General features: G+C 35.3%; 4 protein-coding genes across 7 annotated transcripts; 2 read left to right on the plus strand and 2 right to left on the minus strand.

The window, feature by feature from the left end:
* Window positions 1-1,897: 1,897 nt before the first annotated feature.
* Window positions 1,898-4,588, plus strand: LOC103848045. The gene is made up of 5 exons (XM_033273166.1): window positions 1,898-1,980; window positions 2,105-2,209; window positions 2,302-2,337; window positions 2,426-2,650; window positions 2,786-4,588. The coding sequence occupies exons 2-5, from the start codon at window positions 2,183-2,185 to the stop codon at window positions 3,047-3,049; spliced, it is 552 nt and encodes a 183-aa protein (XP_033129057.1). The 5' UTR covers window positions 1,898-1,980; window positions 2,105-2,182; the 3' UTR covers window positions 3,050-4,588.
* A 632-nt stretch (window positions 4,589-5,220) lies between these two features.
* Window positions 5,221-8,253, plus strand: LOC117125997 (uncharacterized protein DDB_G0290685-like). The gene is made up of 2 exons (XM_033273165.1): window positions 5,221-7,995; window positions 8,199-8,253. Exons 1-2 carry the CDS (start codon window positions 6,819-6,821, stop codon window positions 8,201-8,203), a joined length of 1,182 nt encoding a protein of 393 aa, XP_033129056.1. The 5' UTR covers window positions 5,221-6,818; the 3' UTR covers window positions 8,204-8,253.
* A 5,339-nt stretch (window positions 8,254-13,592) lies between these two features.
* LOC103848100 lies at window positions 13,593-14,561 on the minus strand. Its single transcript, XM_009125080.1, has 3 exons — window positions 14,289-14,561; window positions 13,734-14,175; window positions 13,593-13,639 (listed from the first exon to the last, which is right to left on the minus strand). The coding sequence occupies exons 1-3, from the start codon at window positions 14,559-14,561 to the stop codon at window positions 13,593-13,595; spliced, it is 762 nt and encodes a 253-aa protein (XP_009123328.1).
* A 1,035-nt stretch (window positions 14,562-15,596) lies between these two features.
* Window positions 15,597-22,088, minus strand: LOC103848044 (endoglucanase 16). 4 transcript variants are annotated; one of them, XR_004448506.1, is made up of 9 exons: window positions 21,271-22,063; window positions 20,916-21,128; window positions 20,504-20,704; window positions 20,331-20,408; window positions 20,037-20,186; window positions 19,847-19,955; window positions 19,580-19,743; window positions 16,911-19,284; window positions 15,597-16,755 (listed from the first exon to the last, which is right to left on the minus strand). XR_004448506.1 is itself a non-coding variant. In XM_009125030.3 (9 exons), the coding sequence occupies exons 1-8, from the start codon at window positions 21,490-21,492 to the stop codon at window positions 18,961-18,963; spliced, it is 1,461 nt and encodes a 486-aa protein (XP_009123278.1). In that variant the 5' UTR covers window positions 21,493-22,088; the 3' UTR covers window positions 15,597-18,834; window positions 18,930-18,960. The 4 variants fall into 4 exon arrangements, 3 of the variants coding, with proteins under 3 accessions (XP_009123278.1, XP_009123277.1, XP_033129055.1); XM_009125030.3 differs by having other exon boundaries at window positions 15,597-18,834; window positions 18,930-19,284; window positions 21,271-22,088; XM_009125029.3 differs by having other exon boundaries at window positions 15,597-18,834; window positions 18,926-19,284; window positions 21,271-22,066.
* Window positions 22,089-22,635: the final 547 nt, after the last annotated feature.

Consider the following 22,635-nt stretch of genomic DNA (forward strand, 5'->3'; position numbering starts at 1 on the left):
AACTAGGGATTGCTTGTTGACTTGTTTTAATGCAGGTTCCCGTTACTTGAAGCTAGATCATGGCAGGAGGCCAAGTGTAACTTAGTAACGGTTTGCTTAGCCTTAGCTTATATTGCATGCTAGGGCTATATTGATTGTTATTTTGGGTTGTCTAGGTTAGAGTCTAGGTTGCGGGTAGAGGCCGCCAGCTCACTGAGTAATACTTGATTACTCATCCAACTTCGTTGTCCTTTTGCAGGTCGCTTTAGGTAAGGATGATCAGATAGCTTGGTGCTGGACGTTAGGACCGCTGGTGTAGATTTTCATGCCTTTTGTAAACGGTATTGTGAATTGTGTTATGTTGACTCGATTTGGCATTAGACTGTGCACAGTCTTGAATTATTCAATGTATGAATATTTCTTGAACCAATAAAGAAATTGTTTTTATATGCGCTTCATGAGTACTCTGATATTTTACTAGTCCGGTCAAACACAACGTTAGGTCGAGGTACGGGTTGAAAAGCCTTAGGCCTTAATCTAACGGAAAACGCTAAGTCTAGGTACGGGTTGCAAAGCCTTATGCCTTGACGCAACGAGACGAGTTAGGGGATGAACTGGTCTAGGTCGTGGAGTAAAGTTTGTGACTCTGACCGGATCGTCCCTAGCCCGTCACGTAGCGCTTCCGGACCATGGTGTTAGGTTGGACGGTCAGTCATGTTCTTGTTTGATTGTTGGCTGGCCGGTTGGCCTTTCATCTCCAACCCTTGGTGTGGTTCATCCGTCGGTCATGTTCTTGTTTGATTGTTGGCCGGTGGGTCGACCTATGATTAGGACGGTTCGGGGGTGTTACAGTGCAAAAGCTGGTTCTTCTTCTTCTTCTTCTTCCGAGTCAGACTCAGATAGGGAAGACGATGATCTTCATGAAAAGCGTAATAAGCAACTGACATTGAGCCCTTGACATGCTAGGGATGTTGATCAGAAATGTGAGGTACAACCAAATCCACCCGGATCATTCTTTATATATAGTAGTTTAAACATTTTATTAAAGTTTATTTTTCAAAGTAATATTGATAATGGATTTAGGTACCTGTGAAATGTATCATCGAAGACAATTCTTCCCATCCTGTGGACAGTGAATACGAGGATTACTCCGACGTGGAAACCGATCCAAAGGTTGAAAACGTTTTGCATTTACACTCCGAAAAACATAATTTCAACAATTTGATGTTCAAGAGGGGTTTAACCATGGCTGATGTTGAACATATGGGTGGTAAGGGAAAGGGTAAGAAGAGAGAAACAAAAGCTGGTAAGAAAGCGGTGGGTCCTGAAACTGTCTCGGACCCGAAGTTTGCTACGCTTCTGTATGACAAAATGAAGCCAGAAATTTCTCGATTTCATGAAACGATAAAGAATCTAAATGAAACAGTCAAAGTTGCTACTCAGGAATTCGCCTCAATGGAGTCTCGGGTTTGAACGCTTGTAGAGAATAAGATCAAGTCAATGATAGAGTCTGTCATGGTTCCAATGTTAGAGCAAAAACTATTTCAGATTAAGGGAGATATCATCCAAAGTATTGAAACCATGCTTAAGAATCAACATCAGGATCCCGTTATCAATTCAAAGTCACAGCCATCATCAGTGCAAGACTTGAACAACTCTAACCCGACGTCCAATGATACCGAAACTGTAAGTTCTCTAAAACCATCTAAAAAATAAATTTCAAACACAATGTTAAATGTTCATACATTGTGTTAGAGTGATATTTTCCGCATTAATATTCGACGCTCGAATATTTGGTCAAGAAAGTAATACAAAACAATAGTTTAGTTATCCGGGTTTATAATATATATCCCAGAAACGTTTGACATTTTGGATATTGTATGCTTATTTTATTAATTTCGGTTTTTATTGAGCTAAATATCGTGTGAAATATTGGTTCAACCAAGTGAGAAAACATTTGTTCAGGATGAACCACCACATTTTCCGGAGAGTAATATACATGTAAGCATACGTTTTGCATTACTTATCCACTCTTTGAATTTGTTTTAGCTTTACTCATATGAGTAATTAAACTTTCGAAATATTTGTCAAAGTTCTATATTAATGCAACATGTTTGGGTAATAGGATTCTCCAACCAGAGGTTTGTGGTCTGATATATCTGGATTAACTCCCCCTCCCAATGTCACATCTTTGGAAAATCAAATGGAACATCTTCCAGCGTCAAAGACGGTAAAGTTTCGTCCCCAGTTAATGATAGTAAATGTTACAATTAAGTTATGGTATTATAGCTTTGGATATTAACATAGTGCCTATTTTTCCAGGTATCTACCCAAAGTCTCCGAACCGAAAGTTTAGAGGTAAATTATTTTTTGTATATTTTCTGTTAAACTTCACTCTGTTCTAGACCGAATGGTTTTTCTTGGCATTAAGACTTATATTATTTAGTTGGCCCTGAGGGATCCATTCCCATTTTTTGAGAATCCATCATTCTCGCTTGGTTTGGCACAGGAAGAACAACAGGATCACACTGACGGTATATCCTCTCAAGAACCAGAAACGGTCGAAGAAGGCAGTCAGGTTAAGCTCCCACAACGTCGAAAGAGTTTGCGACTACAAAACTTTCTTGATTCAACTTTGCTTCTGTTTACTTCGGCAGAGCATGTACAAAATGTAAAATCCATAGTAGTTTTAGTTTTGTTAGTTTGGTGGTTAAAATTATAACACTAGGACTTATCGTTTTAGATGTCTGAGATGGAATTGTTCCCTGTTATTGAGATTCTGTCGTTCTCCCTTGGTTTGTCCCAGGAAGATAACAATGATGACCTGGTGAACGGGTCGGCTGCTGAACAAGTCGCAGTAGAAAAAGATAATCCTTTTGATTTACAAGAATGCAAGAGAGGCAAAAGACAAAAAACAGTTACCCATGGCCTCGTTGATGTTTTCCAGTGTAGTCCAGATATATTAAATAGAGCAAGGGAATCCCAAATGGTTGTGTATGGCAAAAATGTTTCTTGGGAATATACACAAAATTATACTAAACTTGCCCAGAAGCTGAAATCCCATTTGTAAGTTATTCGATTATCTTATTTCTATCCAGATATATTAAGATCTAGTTGTGTCATTAATATATAGTTATACATACTAGTGTTAAATTCATCTCGAAGGGCGTCAAGTTTCAAACAAAGACATTATTGACAATGTCGAATAGAGATTTGTTTCTGTCTTTTGTTGAATCTTTTTCAAGGCTCGATAGATAATTTGATAAGCCAATAATTTTTTTCCGTGTTTCAGAATACGGTTAACCAACATGTTAACTAATCGATTACGATAAATTGGATCGGATTTTGCAGAGCAAGCGCAGAAAAAAGGAAACTAGAAATTGGCGAAATAACAAATTTTAGGGACTATAGGGAGTATTACTTGTCTTGCGAGTCTTCGACACAAGAAAAGGAATTTTAGACATCCTTTTCTTGTGTCGATCTTGTCATTCTTAATTGCATTCGTTAAAAAATCCTATTATTAGTTTACATATATATTACTGTTTCTATATATATATAAGGTTTTAATATATCTATATTAATATATATCGTATATATAATTATTAATTAATAGTATAATAATAGTTACTTTTTGTAGTTTTATTTATTTTAATTTCAAGTTTGATGAAATACTAAAAAAATAAGAAAAAACTTCTATCAGTATAGACAAAATTTTAATGATAGATCTAATGATAAAAAATATTGTGTCAGTCGGGAAAGCAGAAAAATAAAATTAAGTGATCCCCCCCTTTTTCGATCTTTGAAAGGTTAATAATAAATACATGCCATACTCTTCAAAGGTAGTATAATCTTCTTTGTTATCATTAAAAATTGATCCACCTATTAATATAATTCTTTGTAGGTGATGGATATACTCATGAAGCATCTTAGCTTGTCATATGCTAAGCAGTCTCTTTCGGTCGGGGGAAAAAACTTGGTATTTTTTATACCAAGTTCGTTGCCTCTGTGTCTAGGAATTACTCCAAATTCTCCAAAATACCGGAAAAGGAAACACATATATGTTTACAAAGGGTCTGCTAGAAGTGTTTGGAGAGGTGATGGACCATCATCCTGATCATTATCGTTTCTACTTTCCTTTTAATCTGGATAAGAAACACTGGGTCGGCTTGTGTGTGGATGCTTCCTCTTGGATCATTACAGTTTTTGATTGCAACACCTCGCTAAGGGAGTGAAGCTTTGATGAGTTCTAAACTTAAACCAATATCAGAGATGTTTCCTTACCTAATGAAACAAGATGGGCTGCGAATTTCAAAATCTCAACTGATACCAATGGTTGTTGAAAGAGCAAAAACCGTTCCGCGGAACATCATATCAGCATATTCTTTGTTAGCGTCGGTTTTGCTAATGCAAACACATTATCTCTCTGGAATCAAAACATGTCGTTGTATCGCACCCCATATCTTAGCTTCTGAGGCGCAAAGGGTCGCTGTTATGCTCTATGAGTTCCACATGAAACTCTAGTTTGTTGTTTATGCATTGAATTTGTAGAATTTGTTATATTAGACTCTGTTTTTAAGTAATGATTTAAGACGAATGCGATGTTTGAGAACTGACTATTTTGTTTTCGTAGAGTATAATTATTGATATTAGTATGTTATGTATGCTTCACTCTTACATAATTGATTATTCGAGTTCCGTATATGCAAAATTATAGGTATGAACCAGTGAAACTGTTACAGGCACAGAAACCATACCTGAACCGAAGCTCAGCCAGATAAGCAACAACTGCCACAACTGCCTCAATAGAGCTACCCGCGACCAAGGGTCATTCAAAGAAGTGCATCTTAACAACCATAAGGAAGTTTGGCATGAAACAAATTTTAACAGAAGGCCAGCTCAACCATTCATCACTGGAGCTTGGAATTACAAGAAAATCTTCACGGAGGAAGAAGTTATGAATTTTATAAGTTGGAGGTTTCCCAGCCCGTTCAGTTGCGAGTATCAGCCTTTAGAAGAGGATTTCAACCCAACCATGAAGCGGCCTTCTACAGATTCAAGCATGGGCTTCAAGAGTAGTGTCTTAGATTTCCAGGAAGCCCGAAATCAGAAGAATTGGTCAAGGGAAAACCAAGATGCAATCAATTTCCTAAAATCGGCCAATCCGACATCAATTTGGGAAAGTTTCCAACCAACTCGATTTGGTCTGACCCAAGCCTATCCATGGAATCCAGGAGATACTCTAGACCATTCAGAAGACACCCAAGACGTCCATAAATGCACCAGCACCCAGAGGATCAGGCAGATTCTCCTTACCATCTACTTTCCATATCCGGCCACACCATATGCATTCAAGGAAAGTTGTCTCCACTTAATGAGCAAGGACCAACGGCTCTATTCCTTTGAACCAGAAGAAACCAAGATCCTTAAGAGTTTAATCAGCAGCCAGAGACTCCTATTTCGTGGATACTTCTCCAAGATATCAACATACAAGATCAGTCTACTCCAAAGGCAACAAATCAGCCTAACGGCTAGTTCTCATGGAGCCATCAAAGCCATTGACTCCAAGCATTTTATTTCGATTTATTTTCTTTCCTTAGTTCATTTTCAGACTGTTAGAGAGTCCTTGGTCGAGCCTATAAAGCTCTAGTCTTTGTTTCATTGTAAAGCACCCTTGATCATTTTTGAAGTAATAAGAAATCGTTTTCTTTTAAAACAAAGTTGTGTATTCTTTGTTGTTCTTTCTCTAGTTCTTTGTGTGTGATTCACTAAGTCCTAAAGAAGACACGTCCAGAGAGCCTTGTGTGATTCAAGACCATCTGTTCGTCCATTGATTGAGAGAGTCAATCCATATCCATCTATCCACTCCATCCATCGATCCAGCTTGGAAGAGATACATATCAAGCAAGCCGGAATCCATCTTCAGTCATCTAACCAACCACTGATCCTTGTTGAGAGAGACACACGTCCAGCAACAAAGATCCCATCATCCATCTTTCTATCCTTCTTATTTGATTTGTTTTCAATTTCCATATCATTTAGTTTTGAATCATAAAAATCCATAAAAATCATATTTGCTTCAGTTCATCATTTGTCATATAGTTTGTTTTATGTTCTTCATATAAATCCATAAAAACTCATAAAAAAGTTCATCTTTTGTTTCAGATACAAATCAGCCGGTCTAATCCTCCATCGCAGCCGCCTAGCCGATCGTCCGTCCGTCCTATCTGTCCAAACCGATCAAAAACCAAACCTCAGTCAAGCCATCCGTGTAGTCTGAATCCCAGCCTGCAACATTTGGTATCAGAGCTCAAGCTCCTGAATCTGGTGATATCTTATCCTTGCATCATATCTTATTGCATTTGTTCACCAATTAAAATCAATAAAAAAAAAAAATTCATAGTGTTGCATTTTCTGTCCGATTTTGAATTGCTTGTTCTTGGTTTTAAAACCAGAGATAGGCACGAAAAGGATACCTCATTATCTTGTTTGATTCATTTTGAAAACTCAAAAAAAAATTTCCCTTGTTTGTATTAAGTTGTCTAGCTCCAGTTTCCTTTTTCGGTTTATTTGCATCAAGCATAAAATCTTTTTTTTTCTTGTTTTGTTTCTTTTAAATTGAAAACCAAAATAAATATTTATAGATTTCGAGATTTGCTTGATAAAGTTAACCAAAAAAAAATATAGGAGTTAATTTTCCATTTGTTTCAAAACTTTCAAAAAAAAAAAGTATACAGGTTTCCATCTTTTTTTTGTTTCTTATTCTTCTTCTTTCTTTTGTTAAGCCACGACTTAATACTCTTATTCTCTGTTTTTGAAAGGTACCAATAAGGGGAGACGCCATGGCAGATTACTTTGAGGAAGAGAGTTCTTATGAATCAAGCCAAGGCTCCGATCTTGATGAAGCCGACCAAGCTTGGTCCGATGAAGAGGATGGCTGTGATGGGTCATGTTCTGATGATAACTACTCTATGTCAGAGTATGGAGACGATCCTGCTGAAGCATATCCTGAACCAGAGCCACCTGATTACTCACATGGAGATACCAGCTACCAAGGAGAGTATGAGGGAGAAACTGAATCAAATATCAGTTTCAATAAAGGAGATGAATGCCATGGAGAAGAGACAGAAGGTGATGATCCTGAAGCTGACCAGGAAGGCTCATGGCAAGAGGAAGCTGATTCTGAAATCAGTTTAGAAGAGGCAAATGAGCATGAGGAAAATTTCTCTAAAACGGAAGAAGTCTATGAAGATGTTGATGGAGGAGAAGCAAGTTTCCAATCTGTTAAAGAAGAAGTTGGAGACGAGTCTCATGCTGAAGGCATACCCTGGTGTGAAGTACCTTACTCTGACCAGGAGGATGAGTACCAAGACGAAACTGGCTCACAAACCAGTGTAGGAAACTCTGAGGGAAACTATGGAGGAAAGCCAGACTCTCAACAAGACATTGCTGAAGAAGAAGAGGCCTTAAGTGAGGCTGGAAGAAATGATGATCAACTTGGTTACGTCATCTTTGCAGGCCATCATCAAGGACCAGAAGCATACTTGTGCTGGGAGAAAGATATGGAACATTGGTTTGATTCTAACCAAGTCCATGAAGAGGATAAGACAGCCATTGCCGAAGACACTCTCACTGAAGATGCCTTTAGAAAGTGGGAACAAGATGCTTACTGGCGACTTGCCTATGATGAACCAGAAGCTACTTGGCAAGAAATGAAAGAACTCTTGTATGAAGAATATGTGAAAGGAGCTGGAGATGAGCTGTTGAATCAGATACGGGTCTATACTAATCTTGAACCAAGGCAGCTGATATTGGCAAAAAGGCCAAATCGAAAGGCTAAGCTCAAAAATGCTCACAACCTAAAGCTACACCAGGAGTCTACACTCATCATCAAGGGAGCAACCGAGCATACAACAGCAGCAAGGGCCAGTGCCGTGCAAGGAGTTCCAACTCCACAAGCCAAAACTCGAGAGCTAAGTACAAAGCCATTGCCTAAGTTCCATGAGAAGAAGAAACCAAGTAAGTCTTCTAAATCTTCAAAACCAGTAGAATTCATTTGCTATAGGTGTCATGAGAAAGGCCACTTTGCTGTAACCTGTCCAACTAGGCTAGCAGTGACTTCTAATTCACTAGAAGTTAACTTGGATTCAACTAGTGAAGTTATATCTCACTTAGTATGTAAATTTCCTACTTCTGGTATAATGCACTTGTCTTGCCCAAAGGCTGATTATGCAGGTCTAAATAAGGACCAGGAGGACGTGGTTTCAAGGTTAAAACAAGAAGAAATCATCCCTGAACCAGACGCACAAGAAGGACTTAAACCAGCCACTAGAAATCCATTGAAACTAGTAGATGTTTCGGTCCAAGCACATGAGGAGGTACAAAATAATTTAAATAAATTAGTGTGCTCTGTTTATGATTCTTCCAAGGCTACCATGATATGCTTGTCTAGTCCCAAAAGGCGTGACACAGGTATATCATTTAGCAAAGGACCTATGAAGCAAAAGAAGGTGATTTTAAAGAGAGATGACAAGGCACCACCAAAAGAGCCATCTTTGCTTAAACACCTCTCTGGAAAAGATGGCACTACGACCAGTAGCATCTTACTTCAGGAAGAACCCCCAGACCAGTCACCAAACAGACTGGCCGTGCCATTGGATGCACCAATCAAGCTTCCAAATCAGGTAAGTGCAACTATCCTTTGTTTGATAATCAATTATTTGGATATTATGCATACTGATTTATTATGCCCGGATAAGTTTGAAGAAAGACTAGGATGCTTAGAAAATTATGTAGAACATAATCCTTGTCTTAGATCCCACTTAGACAAGAAGCAAGAAATTTTTTCATCTACTGAAATTGGAACTCATCAAACCGATTTATATGTTGAATATCCCATGACTGCCATAACACACTTGTCTTTTGCCAAAGAAGTTGAGTTTATGACAGGAACAAACGCTGAAAATTCTGGAGATATTTCCAAGGCTAAATTCACACCAGGCCGGACCAGAGGGATTATCCTATCCTATCTGTTCAAAGAAGAACCACCAGATGCACCATGCGTCACTAAATCAAAATCCAACCAAGGTAAGTCCTTAGACTCCCAAAAGAGGATAAAAGCTGACTTGCTCTATCTTGGTGCAGGTTATACAGTTTCGAGGTCGAAACCTTTTCAAGGGGGAGGGAATGTTACAGGCACAGAAACCGTACCTGAACCGAAGCTCAGCCAGATAAGCAACAACTGCCACAACTGCCTCAATAGAGCTACCCGCGACCAAGGGTCATTCAAAGAAGTGCATCTTAACTAGGGGTGTTCAATCCGGATATCGGTTCGGTTTCGGTTCAGTTTTTTTCGGTTTTCGGTATTTCGGTTAGTAAAATATAACTACCGTTCTAAATCCATATTTACTTCGGTTCGGTTCGGTTTATATACCGTCGGTTTTCGGTTTATTCGGTTTTATACCAAAAAACATAATTATTTAGTTTGAGATCATATTATATGAATTTTAGAGTCATATTGGCAATATAGTCATTTATTAAAAATATATTACATGTTCAATAAATGAACAAAAAAGTAAAAATGCTTCTACCATCAAATAAAATAATCAAATCTATAACTAAAATCAAAGCATGAAATTTTGAAAATAAAAATATGAAACAAAACAGAAATATGAAAAAAAAAAAATTTTCACTCTTCCCTATATATTGTTTATTAAAGTCATGTTTTTTCAATTGAACACGAAACTCTGTTTGTTTACAGATAAGAAAAAAGTTGTAAAAATTTTCCATTAATTATTGTCCATCAAATTTATAATCTTCATATTAATTTAATGAAGACTAAAATAAAGCAAAAAAATCAAAAGAAGACTTAGAAAATAAGATGTCTGAATTGCGATGTATTGTTATTTAATTATAGTTCAAGTGTTTTACAAATTAAGGCTCTTTATTACTATAAAATTATAGTAATAGTTATTAACACAAATTTAACTTATGTAACAAATAGATTTTCATGTATTGTTATAAAATAGATACATATTTACGTGTTTCTACTTTTAATCGGTTTTGTTCGGTTTATTCGGTTTAATCGGTTATATACCAAACCATATCCAAATCCTACGGTTTTTATAAAATTATATCCATTCGGTTTATATGGTATATACCAAAACCAAACCATATTGTCTATTTCGGTTCGGTTCGGTTTGGTACGGTTCGGTTTTACCATGTTGAACAGCCCTAATCTTAACAACCATAAGGAAGTTTGGCATGAAACAAATTTTAACAGAAGGCCAGCTCAACCATTCATCACTGGAGCTTGGAATTACAAGAAAATCTTCACGGAGGAAGAAGTTATGAATTTTATAAGTTGGAGGTTTCCCAGCCCGTTCAGTTGCGAGTATCAGCCTTTAGAAGAGGATTTCAACCCAACCATGAAGCGGACTTCTACAGATTCAAGCATGGGCTTCAAGAGTAGTGTCTTATCTTTCCAGGAAGCCCGAAATCAGAAGAATTGGTCAAGGGAAAACCAAGATGCAATCAATTTCCTAAAACCGGCCAAACCGACATCAATTTGGGAAAGTTTCCAACCAACTCGATTTGGTCTGACCCAAGCCTATCCATGGAAACCAGGAGATACTCTAGACCATTGAGAAGACACCCAAGACGTCCATAGATGCACCAGCACCCAGAGGATCAGGCGGATTCTCCTTACCATCTACTTTCCATATCCGGCCACACCATATGCATTCAAGGAAAGTTGTCTCCACTTAATGAGCAAGGACTAACGACTCTATTCCTTTGAACCAGAAGAAATCAAGATCCTTAAGAGTTTAATCAGCAGCCAGAGACTCCTATTTCGTGGATACTTCTCCAAGATATCAAGATACAAGATCAGTCTACTCCAAAGGCAACAAATCAGCCTAACGGCTAGTTCTCATGGAGCCATCAAAGCCATTGACTCCAAGCATTTTATTTCGATTTATTTTATGTCCAGATGAAATGCAAAGTTTGAGATCTGTGAACCATAAGCGGAGATGCATCATAGCTTCTACTTCGGAGGTTGTACTCACAGTAGTTGGTGGCCTGCGAGTCCCATCTGGTTCAAGCATCCATTCCGGGGGTGGTAAGCCATCGGCAAGGGTGTTTCAGGCTTTAGTTTATAACGATCTCGGATATAGTTTCCAAATCTTCGAAACTCTCGGTCGGTTCGACCAACACCATATACCTGAGATCGCTCGGCTTTCTCTGGAAAATCCAATAACCGTCGTCATTACGCTGCCATGCTCCATGATATAAACTCACACACAGAGGTGTCGACATCTTAAAAAGAGAGACTTTAGTTGTTGAGGTGTGTGAGGAAATAGTATTGGGTTTTCCTGGATATATATGCAAAGAAAGTAAACAAGTATGCAGATAAGATCAAAATTTTCCATATATGCAAATAAAATAAACATCTTAGCTGGCTACTCTAGTATGGATATCATGATGAGATTCAAATTCTGAAGCATATGACAAAAATATTTTACTACACGCAAACAAAACAGAAGCATATGTTATTAGTCAGACACACGCCTGACTTGGAAATACCTCCCTTGAGTAGTCTAATTATATGATTTACGTTTTGTCGTATTGTCATATTAGGTTAGGAATTAAGGAACCTATAATCATGTTTATTTCGAAATATGAATTATTAATTCCTACATTATAGTTTATTTATTCTTAATGAGAGTCGTCATTAATTAAACTCGCTATATTTTTTTTTTATATACATTGGATTAGATAGAAATCATCGGATCACAAAAAAAAAAATTGCATCACATCCAACAAGAAGTTTTAGTTGGGTATGGGTACTATGAATTTTAAACGTATTAGAGTTTTGGAGGCCCAACCAACACCTTAACCGGATATATATAACATTCCCTCGTTATGGAAATATGAATTGCAGGACTAATATAGAAAGGGATTTCATTATTTATTTAACAACCGGTATTCCATCAAAACTACAGCTCTCACGCCACATAGGTAATCACATTTTAGATATTAAACATATAGTAGTTGTTTGTATTAACAAACTTAATTCTTTATCCTTCCTCTTTCCATACATCTCCATCACCGGGAACATCCCTTTCTTATTAGTAAGACATCTTAATTGATAGGGATTTTGCATGTCGCACGATTGTGACCACATCCTTTGCAACGACTACATACAGTACGTCTTCTTGGGGTCTTCATCTATTGAACAATACAAATTATATAATTAATTCAATAAACAACATATTAACCATAATAAAATTAGACATTATAAATTATTTAAAGTACTTACATGAACTTCGCCACGAGATAGGAAACGTTTCTTGCATGGACGGCCAGGGGGACGCCTGCTAGCGGAGGAAGCATATCTAACTCGGACAATTGAGCGGTGAGTTCAATGATATTATCGGTATCAATCACTGGAGCGACACTACCCGTGTATGCAGCAACCATTTCATTCTTAGAGCATCTCCAAAAAGAACTCTATTTTGAAGTTTCCAAAACTTTATATTTGAAGTTTAAAGGTGTTTTTCTCCAAAACCAAAACTTCAAACTCAACTTCAAAACTATTTGTATTTTATAACATGAACCGTATATTTTTCATAGCTAATTTGAATTCATAAAACTTTTGTAAATAACTAGAACATATATAAACATAATACAATAATATTAATAAAGAAAATATCCTATAAAAATTTAAATAAAATTAACTAATTAATATTGAACCTCAAACAAAATATCATATTATTCCATAAAATGATTTTCGTAATGCATATATGATCTATTAGTGCATTTCGAAGTAAAAATGGCTCTCCTCATTTTTACTTTGTAGATTGCGAGCTAAAAGTTGTTGAAATCGGATGATATTGATACTTGTAAATACATAAGATTGGAACAAGAAAGTAAAAGAGAAACATAAAATATTGCTACTAATTTATTTTTGATGATATTAATACTCGTGAATATATTCGATATGAACAATAAAGAATTGTACGGAAAAAAATCAAAAACAACAACAATCTTCAGTATAACAAAAAAATTTGGACAATATTTGAAAATTTGAAGGTTCCGGATCAAACTTACGTGACTATTAGTGTTATTGTAATATTTAAATTTGTGTAATAGTTATGTCTTCATGTAATTTTAAAAAATCTTTTTGTTAAGTTTCTTTTGTATGTTATTGTTGTGTAAATCTAATTTAAAACATTTTAAATCTTATTTTAAAGTTATATTTAATTTTATGTGTAAAATTGAAAATCTGTAAAAAAAAAATTAAAATATATATGAGATATAATTTTTTAAGGATTAAAACAATAAACAAGAAAATATTTATGAATCATAAAGATGATGTGTGACTGTAGGGACCAAAATGCAAATAAAAATATGAAACTTCAAATTTGAAGTTTTGAGTAGTGAAACTTCAAATATATAGTTTTACTCTTTAAAACTTTAAATTTAAAGTTTTGACGTTCTTTTTTGGAAATAAAAAAACTTCATATTTGAAGTTATAGAGTGTCTTTTGGAGATGCTCTTAGTGTACTTTTCAGCTACCAATGAATCGACTTTTACCTTGGCTACGATGGCCGCTGCTATTGCATGTTGACAAGAAATTTCGAGGAGTTGAAACTCAAAACAACTGCAAAATCGTTTGGAAATGTCCACATGGAAAGAACACCCTTCCTTGTTCCGTACTTCATACTCCAAGTGTTTTATTTTCTTCACTTCAAAACCTGCCGAAGACTCGAAATTAACAGCGAGAATTTCCATTACTTTAGGTGTGAAATTATCTAAACTTTCTGAGATTGTTGAGCCCCTAGTAGAAAACCAAGACATCATCTTTGCCCTAATAAATTCTACAAGGGCCAATATAGGGTATTCTCTGGTCTCACGAAGCACTACATTCCACGATTCCACAACGTTACTCGTCATAATATTGTAACGACATTCGGGGAAATGGAAACATGCCCAATGCTCAGACCCTATTCCGATTAGATAATCTGCACAAGAGGCATTGAGATGTTTTATCTCATTGAAAACCTTGTAGAAGTCAGCCAACCTATATGCCCTTCCAGCCTTTGCAACCAAGAATCCTAGATTCTTATCTTTGTAATAAGTCCTGATATTTCTCTTTAAATGAATGATGCATGCACAGCGTTTAGCTTCTGAATAAACCTGATACATTGTCCGGATAGACTTTAGATTTCTGGATATAACGATAGTATCCTTCACAAATATGATTTCCGGATATAAAATCAATTATGTAATACTATAAAGCCATTAGTTACCTTGGCCAAACAGTAATAGATGGATGCATGTCTATAAGATACAAACACGATATTGTTTGTATTTGGAACGAATGCTTGTAACTTTTTGAAGAACCACTCCCACGAGTTATCATTTTCTCCGTCGACGATAGCAATGGCTAGTGGAAACACTTGGTAATTGCCGTCTTGGGCAGAAGCAGTTAGAAGACACCCTGCATATTTTCCTCTCAAATGGGTTCCATTGACAACTACAACTTTTCTCATGTACTCAAATCCCATAATAGAGGCACCCATAGCTAGAAACATATATTTAAACCTGTTTCCTATCTTCTCGTTGTATTCAGTTTCAATCTCGGCTAGGGTTTGCTTCTACTAGTTTACGGAGGTAATCAAGAAATAGATTGTAAGAACCTCGTGAGTTTCCTTTGGCATATTCCAAAGCAATTTCGCTTGAGCGCCAAGCCTTCCAGTAGGATATACGGACATCGTGGTCTCCTTGCATGACTTGACGTATACCTCCAGGCTTTGGACCACCGCTACTACCATTGAAACGAGCTTTCATCATCTCTCCAACAACATGATGTGTAACTTGAGACTGATAACCGGATCTATCGTCGACGGAGCAAGTGTGTATGGGATCGAGTTTTCTTATCTCATAGACGTCTGAGTCTTTTAATTTTGTGGCATATACCCTCCACTGACAGTTGGAGATAAAACACCTTAAAACCATTCCATTTGGTGCTGACCTGATGTTACGAAACCGGAACTTCTTTCTAATTGCATATAAGGCCATATGCAATTTAAATTCATCACGGTTTGTAAATACCATTCCAACATAGAGTTCGGTGTGTTGGTTTATTGTAACTCATACATTAATTAGCACGTTCAGATATTAGGAAATTAATATTGCAAAAGCTCATAATATAAACTAATATATTTTACATTGAAGATTAGATTAAACATATCCGTTAATATTAAACATTACAAAAAGTATTAAACATTAACAAAAAGTATTAAACATATGAGTTGACGTTTACACATTACCACATATTTAAACCGATATCCCTTTTACAAACCAAAAAACAATGATCCCCGACACACAATAAACTTAGCAAAAACAACACTTCATTCCCCGAAATCATTATAAAACTTAAACATAGTAATAAGTGACCTAGAACACACCACTGTCCATGGAGTCTTCCAAGGAAGAATCATCAAGGTTGATCACCAGATTATCATCTCCATTAGATAAGCCCCACAGTTGCTGAGATGGTAGGCGAATTATTAGCTGCGGGAATAAGGTCGACACTTGCAGAGTTCTGAGGCATATTTTCGGCATTGTAGATCACGAGAGTATCATCAAGAACACCTATATCATAAAATGGATTTTATGAATACAAGGAAATATTATTTAATTTTAAAATAAATACATATAACAATAATACGTACCTTCCGAGACAATGGGATTATCATACATTGGTTGGGTGTTCGAAAGATTTTCTGAAACATTTTCCCAACTAAGAACGACATTGTTTACTTCATCAAGATCAGGAGTCGAGTCGGTCTAAGAGTTAGCATCCTCAACGTTAGTGGTGCCATTTTGTTGGAGCTGTGAAATATTTTGAGACATGAGAATATCGAGGTCCATCTCGTCGGAATGTTCTTCGTTCTTTACATGATTGTCATTTTCGGATGCAATAACTCCTTCCCAAAAACTAATGCCATCATCGATTGCAGGGGAACTTGGCTGGACAATAACCAAATCTTCATCCACCGTAAATTGGACGGGAATCCCTTTATAGTATTCCATCGGTGAATCTAGAAGGAAATAAAAAATATGTCATTTATAGTCGGCTAAATTAATGATAATCCAGAAAAAGCAAATTTAGTTATATCTTACCGTTAGACACATTAGGTTGAGAGATGTACTCAGAGTCTAATGCAACACCTGGTAATTTAAAGTCAATGAAAATTTGTTTAGACCATAATTAGTAAACGTAAGTTACATTTATTATAATAATATATGAAGATGAAAAATTAACAATTCGAAATCTTGCGGTAGTTTTCTATATTTATATATATATTGGAGTAATAAACTATATTTTGCATTAACTGTTTCTCTCGTCCGAAATGATGAGTCCATTTGTTGGGAAAGGAGATTCTTGATTTGACGAAGCGCCTATGTCAACAATTTGATAATTAGAATTATTATTAGTGACATATAAAAATGTATTCATCTTACCTGTGTTAAACACAGTTATAGAGAGTTTGTTTGATCCTAATGGTTCGGTTCCGTCACTGTCGGAATCAGTATCATCTATGACAATTATTTCGTTGCCATGAACAAGTTCGTAACATCTTTGATTTTCCAAATCCAGTTTTGCTTTTTCCATTTCGAGGTGAACCCTATGATTAACCATCATCTCTTGGTCATTAAAGTACTCCTCTAGCACCGCTTGACTTGCAACCACTGCCTCTCCTAAAAAGCCTAAAACGATTGCAAATAATTTACATTATTTAACGAAATTATTGATGAAATTAAACGCAATGTATGTAAAAATTAGATTCTCTCTAATTATTAACAAAAAAAAACACGAAACTTAAAAGAGACAAAAAGAAAAGTATCGAGAAACAACGGTTTACCTTCGAACGACTGATCCTCGTTTCCGTTTCTGAATTTATAAGAAGAGGACCCGATATTAAAGTCAGCTTGGCAAAAGAATTGATAACATGCAACATCTTCGGCTCCAATAGTTACACAAAGTGTGAGGTCGGCAAACCAAGCTCTCACAGCCATCATAAATTGAATGTCAGGTGTTTCAAGAATTGTTATCGGAGGAGTTTTATTACCATCCGGAATAAGCATCCACTCAGGAAGCCTATAAGTCATCGAAATTGGTGTTTCGATTGCGAGGTTGTATAGGCTTCAGACAATTCGTTCAAGCGAATCGAAATTTTCTAACGTTCGCACGATAGCTGGAAACCCAAGATCGTTTGTCTTCCTTTCAAAGCTCCACTCTCCATTTTGATGAAGATTCCATGTCCCGTGAATGACCCTTAGAACATGTCTAGAGTTCATCTGCAGAACAAATTAAAAAGAAAATTAGTAAACGATCGAACCCTAATAAAAAAGAATAAAACAACCGATAAATGTGGTCCCACCGACTGTTTGTCCCCGTTTTGTAACCCTAATAAAAATAAAACAAAATTTTATTGTATATTTCATATTATTTTCATTTTATTTTTGAAACTTTATATTAATTTTATATTGATATATGATATTTGTATATTATAACATATTTTAAAGAATGTTTGTTTATTAATCTCATTAATGTTAAATTTTCAAATAGTTAACATATGAGTCAAGTTAATTCTTCTTTTAGGAGCTAAATAATATTGATTTTTATTTTATTTTGAACTAATGTTTTTTGAAAAGCTTAATATTTTAGATAATAATTTAAATAGTGATTTGATATATTTTATTGATGTTTTAAATTCTTCACGAAGATTTTTAATATTATGTAACTTAAAATTTTAAAATATTATGTGATTTAAATTATTATAGGCTTTATTCTTTAAAAACATTAATTCTTTAGACAATTGTGTTTAAATTTTATGTTAATTTTACAAAATAATATATATGCCACAATGATTATTTTTAAATGATTTTTGTTTTTTTATTTGAGTTTATTTTGTATGGACTTTGAAAATCATTTGTGATTTAAATTACTACAATATACATTTGTAAAATAAAATTATATTATTCTTCAAAAAAAAATTATTGAACTTTATGTTAATGTTCGAAAATAATTTCTATATCTTGTTAATTATTTTAGTGACTTTTGTTTTTGTTAGTTTACCTTCGTTTGTAGGGAATTTTATTTTATTTTTTTGAAACTATATTTTTTGAAAATTTCACATTTAAAAATTGAAAATTAAAATAATGATTTTGCATATTATACTTGATGATTTTAAATCATATGTGCACAATCTCAATACCTTATAGCCCCAAATTTTATATAGTATATAGTAGACAGCAAGCAACGACGTATCTTTGAAATTGATTTTGAATCATCCTTTGGAAATGTTCCAAAACCACAGAGCACCTCTTGTTAGCTTTAAGGGCGTGGCAATAATTTGTGAATATTTTCATACTGGAACCTAATTAAAATTCAAAATCAGGGTCATAAATTTTGGAAACAGTCCAAACTAATTATCAATGAACTCACAAGTAAATAATATATGATATATTCATCTTCTACATCACACACATGAGAGCGAGCAACTATTTATTTAGATAATAATGCATTAATTAATTATTTTGAGAAACATAGATAATTATTTAATCATATATTTGATAGTTTAATGTAAATTACATAGAAATTAACAACAAAACATTATTTCATATAAAACAAAAATAGAGTTAAAAATCTACGTGAAATGGTATGAATCTACCATTCCGGCTATTCATTAGTTCCACTTAATTGTAGTTTCAAATCATCAGGGTCTTATTATTATACCCATACAATTTTATATTTTTGGAGAAAACGGATTTCCAAAAAGCAACCTACAAAGGCAAAAATAATGAAAATAGAGTCACATTGCATGGCCACATTCTTCTGCAAATATATTAGGTTAAGGAAACCCTAGAATAATACTTTCCATCGAAGTGGTCTCATCAAATGTTATGGCTCTAAGCCGTGGCGGCAAGCTTGGCAAGAATACCCACGGCGATAGAGTTGATGTAAGTGCAAGGCTCCGTGTAAACGGATGTCCAACGAAAATCTTGGAAATTATCTTGACGGTCGGGTCCTCCCACGATGGCTCCGGTCAGCTCGTTTGCGTTAGGCTGGTTCTTGTTGAACCATTTCACAAAGCTCAATGGACAGCTTAAAGGCTCATTGGCTTCAGACATTGGCACTGAAGCTCCTCTGTGGTGGGCTTGCTTAGGCGGGTTTGGTCCGAACCCAACCATGTACGACCTTCCTTGTGGGTTATGCCCTAGTATGTAGTCAATCTGAAACGTGCATATGATACGAAAATTAGGGCATTTTTTTAGTCTCGTGCGAAACACAATTCGTTTCCTGGCATTAAGATTTAATACATATATTTCTAAAAAATTAGGAATCACTTCACAAGTGAAAGAAATTGAAACTTCCAATTCCAAAAATAAGGTATTTTTGTCTTTTACTGGTGCAAGATTCAAACTAGGCATGATCCGTATGGTGGTCTTTCGTTTGTTTATATTAACCATGCTTGTTTTCTTGTGGGTAAATAAAGGGAAATTAATGAAAGAGTAACGAATATTTTACTTGTTTTTTGGCGAAAGCCATGAGATGTGTTGAATCGAATTGCTTGCTTCCGCAAAAGATCTTTTGGTTGTATTTCTGGAGAATATCGGCGTAGGCCGAGAACAAGAAGGCAGTTGCGGTGACATACTGAGTGTTGGCTCCATCCCTCAGGTGAATCATACCACCTATTATACACCAAGAATATAAACGTTTAAAATCATATATATATATATATATATATATATATATATGTTTCTAAATATGTATGTTAGTATATGGAGATAGAACCTGGGGTATTGAAGACTTGGTGGTAAGGACTACCAGGGAGATTCGAGCAGATAAAACTATCAGCCTGTTGTTTGTATAGGTCAAGTCCTTTTGTGCCTTCGAAGATCATCTACATTTACATATATAAACGAATTTATATATAAATCGGATTTGACCAAAGAAACGCTATAACTTTGGACATGTATTATACCTTTACAATGAGCATCTGCGCACCGGCATATTTGAGATCCCAACTAAACTCAGCGACGTAGCCACTTATGGCTTCAAATTTGAGGTAGCTAAGGTACACCTGTTTCCTCGTTGCCTTGTATAGCCATGTTGCCGCCCACAGCAACTCGTCCTTAACATTTGTGTCAAAATTGATATCAATTATTTTTTAATTGATGTCAATTAAAATGTAAACAAAATCATATTTTAAAAAGATAGAAAAACAACATTTGATATTTGGAAGAGAAAATGCATTAGAAGTATGAGATGAGATTACGTTGTAACCCGAGCAAGAACAATAGAAAGGGCATGCTCCATCATACGAACCCTTGTGGCTCTTCGCTAGCTTGAAGAGCTACATATTGAAATAATGATCAAATATTTAATCCGTTGAATAATAAAACGACTATATAAATGTGTATATAAGTATGTATATATTTATAAGCTCACCAATTTGGCTTTGTTCAGGAGCCGGCGGGAGTATTTGTGGTCGATGCGGCGGAAAACGATCGAGGAAGCAGCCAATGCAGCGGCAGTCTCGGCTGCGATTTCTGTGCCAGGATCTTTATCACTTATCTGCAATACTGTCCTTGCTGTTTGCATGTTCTCAGGCCTCGCCCAACACTTGTGATCCAGGTGTGGATCACCAACCTATTTGATCGTATTCATAGTCAGAGTAACTTTAGTTAGGAAATAAGGACGTTCCTCTTACTTGCATGATGTAAATTTATGTACATGGTGTTTCCATTCCAAACGTAAGTAAGGCACAAGGTTTTTGATCTCTTTGACTCATATTTAGAAAGATTAAATATTATGTCAAATATGTATTACAAAGTTGTTTAAAAATATATTTGGATCGGACCTGAACATAGAGGCGGTTCTTGCGAGAAGCACATTTGAGAAAATAATCAGTGCCCCAACGGATAGCGGCACGAGCATTTTCGAGCTCTCCTGAGGCACGGAGTTCTTTATCGTAGTAAATGGTCGACCAAGCCAGCGTCGTGATCGTGAACGCCATTGGAAGACCATACTTCACATTGTCTCCTGCGTCATAGTACCCTCCAGCCAAATCAACCTATAAATATATTATCACTTTATTAGTTATTGTAACGTTTTTCTGTTGGGTAGGAACCTAATAATTATTGCACATTATTATTAATTATAATAATTATTGCAGAAATTTCTTTAAAAAAAATTATTATTGCACAAAAACTTACATTTGCAAGTTTGCCATCATCAAGAGCAGAATCACCTCTCCACGGAACCCTATTGTTTGGAGGGAGTTTGCCTGATCTTTGAGCTTCCAAGAAGATTAGAGATTTGGTTAGGGCTTCTTTGTAATTTATATTTGTACCATTCACACACACAATGCTTATGAGACCCAACAATATGGCCCTAATCACAACATTTCCTCTTTCTTTTTCTCCATGATTACCCATAGTTCCAAAATTTACTTTTGTAATAAAAATGCAAACTCTTTATATAAGAAATGATAGCAGGAAGAAAAAGTAACTGAATCTTTTTGTTTGGTTCTCTTTTTAATGAATTTCGTTTTTTTTTTGTTTCAACAAAAAACGAAAAACAATTGCATGCTTTTCGTCTTTTCTTCTTTTTTTTTGGTGTTCGTTTTTGGTGTTTGTTTTTGTTTTTGTCTCCTTCTCTCTTAGGTTTTATATCGGTTTAAGATGGTGGAAGTGATTATTAAGAGGACTTATAATAGATTTTTCTTGGAAAGTTAAGTATAGGCTTACTAATCTTGACAGATTTTCATATCCATTGGTCACTATTTTTTGTCCTTTTTGTTCTGATTTTTTTAGTTCTAATTTTCATTATCCTAAATAAAGATTTTGGATTGTTTGTTTTTTTGATTAATTTAGATCGTAAATTGCTCCTCTTCGGATGGGTAGACGTAAAACAGTATTTCGTTGGGTAATTAAAGAAAATGAAGAAGACATGAATAAACTTGATATAAGTAAAAAAAAGTTTGAGATAAGTACCCAAAAGCTTTAAGCTCAAAGTCTCGCAGGCTCTTGGCGAAATAAAAAAAAAATCATATGCTCCCCTTATTTTTCTATTTTAATTGTTATTTATTTAACTTCGGAAACAAAGAAAAAGACCACAAAACCATGATAAAATTGAGGCGGACTATCCTATTGGATACTCCATCGGGTAAAACCTTAATCGACTTCATTGGGAGTTCAATACATTGAAACAATGGTGGGTTGAATCAATATTCAATCTTAGGCTCTTACGTCTCCGGTATCCTCGAATCCTCTCATTTTTTCATCACCGAAAGGATGATTTGACAACAAGAGACGAGTCACGAAGAACCCATCAAAAGACAAGTTAAAACCAAACCCAGAACGAATAACTTAGAAAAACTTGTTGAAAATACAAAACCTTGGACAACTTATTAAAACTTCAACTGATTTTGACTGTATAGAACTTGGTTTGTATATGATATGGAATAGATAGATCGTATATTGATTATAGAGGTAATAAATCTAAATTTGGTATAACAACAGGTAAATGATCATTGTTTAAACAAAAAACATACAAAACCAACCAAACAAACAAGAAGA

This window comes from Brassica rapa, chromosome A06 (assembly GCF_000309985.2).
Source record: "Brassica rapa cultivar Chiifu-401-42 chromosome A06, CAAS_Brap_v3.01, whole genome shotgun sequence".
In the NCBI taxonomy this organism is placed as follows: Eukaryota; Viridiplantae; Streptophyta; class Magnoliopsida; order Brassicales; family Brassicaceae; genus Brassica; species Brassica rapa.